Raw genomic sequence first — 4,453 nt, 5'->3', positions numbered from 1 at the left:
TCACGCCGGTCTGTGACTAGTTATTTCATTACACTTGGTGTCTCTCCTATATCTTGGAAGAGTAAGAAATAGCCTACTGTTTCCCTATCTTCAGCTGAAGCTGAATATCGCGCTCTTCGTAAAGTGGTTGCTGAAGTTTCCTGATTGGTTCGCCTACTTTCTGATTTTGGTTATGTTACTAATCCTGTTTCTGTTTACTATGATAGCCAGGCAGCTCTGCATATTGCCCGCAATCCAGTCTACCATGAGCGCACGAAGCACATCGAGATAGATTGTCACTACATTCGTGATTGCCTTCAATCAGGCTTGATTTCTCTCCATTTTGTTCATTCCGCTGATCAGCTCGCTGATATTTTCACGAAGTCTCTTCCTGGCCCTGCTCATCTTCACATTCTTGGCAAGCTTAGCGTGTTTGCACCCTCCAGCTTGAGGGGGGGTGTTGGAGCTATTACGTAACATACACATTCTGTATTTTTCCTATACAGCTACTTACATATATACATGTTCATTTTTGGACTTTCAGCTGTAATAGTTAGCCCAGTTAATTACATATAAAAGTATGTCAAAGTTCAAATCAAATCTTACCCCTCTGGCCCCCATTGATCTATACAAGTAGTGGAGCAAAACTCGCCTAATAGATCATGCATGCTAATTGCTATCACCTTGCCGGAGAAACTCCTTCGGACAACCATTACAAGGTTACTATCTACTAACTCCATCACGTAGTCCTTTGCTACATTCTCTGCACTCTTTAACCCGTTACCTATTGCAAATTCTTCAGCAACCCAACGCTGTATCAACTTTCGGACCTTAACTCCATTTCCAAAGTATTCTCCAAAGTAGAGAAAACATAGTTTCAACTGATCAGGTAAAAGACTGAAGCTCAACGTAATTATGTCCATGTACCTTTGGGCATCATCAGCAATAACACATGAACATCTTAAATCATTGGTAACTTTTCTCCAACAAAGTTCTTGTTTTTCTATTTTGGCAAGAAGACCAGCTACCAAAACAATTGCAAGTGGAAGACCTCTGCAGCTCTGTGCTATTTGCACTCCTATCTTCTCAAGTTCTGGAGGAAACCTTTCTTCTCCAAACACCTCCTTCTGCAATAAGCGCCAACTTTCTTCATCTGTGAATAAACGATGATGATGAGGGGCACTAAAACGCTTAGTATAAGAAGCCACATTGTCTCGTCTATTTGTCAAGATGATTCTACTGCTGTTTTTATCATCTGGAAAACATCTCATTAAGGCATCCCATGCGTCAATGCTCCATAAATCATCAATGACTATGAGGTAACTCTTCTTTAGCAAATGTCTTCGCAGCTTCTCTGCTAGTTCATCATCACTACACGTGCTGTCATTGAGAGGAACCAAATCACCCAACATTTCAAGCAAGGTCTTCCTCTTATTATATGCTTGAGAAATAGTGCCCCATGAACAAACATCAAAGCGACTGATAATAACATTATGAGTATATAATCTCTTCGCTAACGTCGTCTTACCTATTCCAGGCATTCCAACAAGGGAGACCACATCTAAATCTTTCGGTCCCCAGATAAGTCGTTCAATCAGCTCCTCCGTCTAATCCTCAAATCCAACAATTGCTTCTGAAGTTATGGCCATATTGTACCCAGAGAAAATGTGCTTCTTCTTGCACAATCAACAGGACGTAGCCTTGAATTTGTCGATTCAAATGCTGCTGACTTGTTGCAGATGGTGCTGGATAAATTGTTGTTAAACAAGGGTATAATAAAGTTAAGAGAGGAAAATGTAACAAATGAAGTGAGCGAATTAATCGCTCAGACCGCTCAATATGATTGAGATATCTCTGAATTGCTTTGTGCTATGGATGTACAAGTTCAAGAAAACTATAGCAGCTGGCTGCATAATGAATGATCCATTCTATCACATACAATAAAATAAGAAGACTTGCTACAAACAATGCATGTTGACCAACAAAATGGTTTAGGGACAAGTTTAAAATTGTTGCATTAAAGTATTTTTAGATGTTAACCAAGTCTGACAGATAACTGTAAGAAGTAATTTTAAATAATCAAGTACTTAATTATATATTTGAAACAACGATGAGATTGGAATCTAAATTTTATAAGTTTTTCTTGGTCTTCTATATACATTATCATTGATTGCATTGTCCAAGATCCGTTGGTTTTGCATAGGATAATCACTATGTGAAGTTCAAGTGTATACATCAAAAGAAAAGCAGCCTGATGCACAAAATCTCACGCTATGCACGGGTCTAGAGAAGGGCCGGACCACAACGGTCTCCAAGCTTGAACCCGTGACCTCCTCGTCACATGGCAATAATTTTTCCAGTTACTCCAAGTCTCCCCTTCTTCAAGTGTATACATCAAAGAAGAATACTGGATGAGTTACAGAGTTTAAGCTTTAATTTATATTACTTGTTAGTCATTAATGTTTGATTTTTGATGTAGTTGTGATGCTTGACCCGAGAGTCTATAAGAAACACTCTCTACCTATGAGGTAGGGATGTGGCTTGCGTACGCTCTACTCTCTCTTAGACCTTACTTTGTAGGACTATGTTGATATGTTGTTGTTATTATTATATTTGATTACCCTTTTGACTTTTTAACTTTTTTATTTTGATGCTGACAAGAAATCCTAGATGACTTGTTCTGGCATGTCAGCAACAGCCATGGAACAATAAAAATAGATCCAATTTATTTTGTTACACCTATCAACACTGAAATAAGAACGTCAGTAGAAGAGCTATAACTCACATGGCATTTTTTTATAGAGAAATGGAAATCAACTGGTTATCTGAAACAAAACAAAACTTTTTGTCTTTAAACAATACTAATATTTTATTTTAGTCATAATACGTATATATAGAAACTTAATTTGGGCAACTAATTTATATTATTAGCCAAACACAATTTTAACTCCAACTCCAACTCAACTCAACTTCAAAAAATTGTGATTTTAAGGTCAAACATCTTCTTAGTTCACCGGATTGTCCTTTTGCCCATTGAAGAAATTCCTCTTTTCCTTTTTCAAATAATACACGTGCTTGAGAAATAGAGGGTCGTCGTGCATTTTACCTTGTAACTTGTAACTTTAACTGTATTAATTTTAAAAATTAACATACAACTTTTTCATTTTAAAAAGAATAACTTGAAGTGACTTTGTATGAAGTTTAAGAAAAATAAAACTCAAAAATACAACAACAACATGCTTGTTTACACACTACGTACCACTACCTTAGAGGTGAGGTACAAAGATTTAGTATATTTTCACAAAGTGAAATCGGGAAAGGCTAAGTGTATGCAGCGCAGATATGATACCTCAAAAATAAGATAGAGAGATTGTTTTCGATATAGAGAGTCTGAATTTGTCACGTTTTATTCACGGTACACCTGAACTTTGACTAATACCCCCACCCGAACTTATTTTTTTAGTACTTCGTGTGACCCTTTTCAGCTGAAGGACCAGAGCATGTAAAACACGCGCGTACACGTGGAAAAAAATGCATACGTGTCTGTCCACGTGGATAAATACCATCCACTTCCCTTATATTGATCTTATATTAAAAAAATAACTCATTTCTACCCTTAATTATCCAATTTCTCTCTAAAAAAATTATATTTTTCAGTTTTCCTCTACTCCGAAATAGTGTTGAATTTTCGTCAATCAAGTAAGTTATTATCTGAAAAAATTATATTTTTTGTGCGTGTTAAAAATTTGAAATTATTTTTTTCGGTTAATGTTTCATAGTAGTTTCGATTAGGATTTTGAGGAGACCTACATGCACAAATACGTTTTTTATTATAATTATTGGAGTAAGAAATTGCAATTTAAATTAGGGGTGTACAAAAATCGAACCGATAAAAATGTTATTGATTTATCATTATTGGGTTAATGATTTTTTAATGATTTTATGAAAAAAACTATTGGGTTATTGATTCGATTTTGATTTTTTTAGGAAAAATTACAGAAACTGGCATACTTAAGACCTTAATTATAATAAATAGCAACACTTTCTCAAAATTACAAGTTATAGCAAAAGTAATAATATTTTAACCATTATCTTGAAAAACGCATGAGTTTCACCTACTTTTTTATCTTTTTCTATTTTTCACTCCACTTTTTTCAATTCTCTCCCATATTTCACTCTATTTTTTTCAATTTCTTTCCCTTTTTTCAAAATTGTGATCCATCAAATAAGGTAAGTTGATATTTACAGTATTTGCATGTTATCTTTTCATGTAATTTATATTTTTTTATTTTTTCATATTTTTTTCTTCATCCGTCTTCTTCGTTGTTGTTTTTTTGGGAGGGGGGAGATTTTGTGATTTTATTTTGTTAAAAGATTGTGGAGGTCTGCTATAATGGAGGGATATATTATTTGATGGAGTTCTTTTGTAACTTTTTGGGAAAAGGACATGGGCTGGCCATTTTGAAAAGAAATG

The 4,453-nt window shown here is 35.1% G+C and overlaps 1 protein-coding gene across 1 annotated transcript; it reads right to left on the bottom strand.

Annotated features, from left to right (window-relative positions):
* Window positions 1–581: 581 nt before the first annotated feature.
* Window positions 582–3,080, bottom strand: LOC107846722 (putative late blight resistance protein homolog R1B-12). Its single transcript, XM_016691028.2, has 4 exons — window positions 2,994–3,080; window positions 1,811–1,907; window positions 1,636–1,724; window positions 582–1,586 (listed from the first exon to the last, which is right to left on the bottom strand). The coding sequence occupies exons 1-4, from the start codon at window positions 3,078–3,080 to the stop codon at window positions 582–584; spliced, it is 1,278 nt and encodes a 425-aa protein (XP_016546514.2).
* Between the last annotated feature and the right edge of the window lie 1,373 nt (window positions 3,081–4,453).

This window comes from Capsicum annuum, chromosome 11 (assembly GCF_002878395.1).
Source record: "Capsicum annuum cultivar UCD-10X-F1 chromosome 11, UCD10Xv1.1, whole genome shotgun sequence".
Lineage (NCBI taxonomy): Eukaryota > Viridiplantae > Streptophyta > Magnoliopsida > Solanales > Solanaceae > Capsicum > Capsicum annuum.
This window is presented reverse-complemented; position numbering and strand designations above follow the sequence as displayed.

What these genes read in the sequence shown, in the direction of transcription:
- LOC107846722 (XM_016691028.2), bottom strand. Translation starts at nt 3,080, where the DNA reads ATGCACGACGACCCTCTATTTCTCAAGCACGTGTATTATTTGAAAAAG. An exon ending in TATCTCAATCATATTGAGCG is followed by an intron (nt 1,725 to 1,810) that starts GTCTGAGCGATT and finishes CAATTTATCCAG; the next exon opens with CACCATCTGCAACAAGTCAG. An exon ending in AAGAAGCACATTTTCTCTGG is followed by an intron (nt 1,587 to 1,635) that starts GTACAATATGGC and finishes TTTGAGGATTAG; the next exon opens with ACGGAGGAGCTGATTGAACG.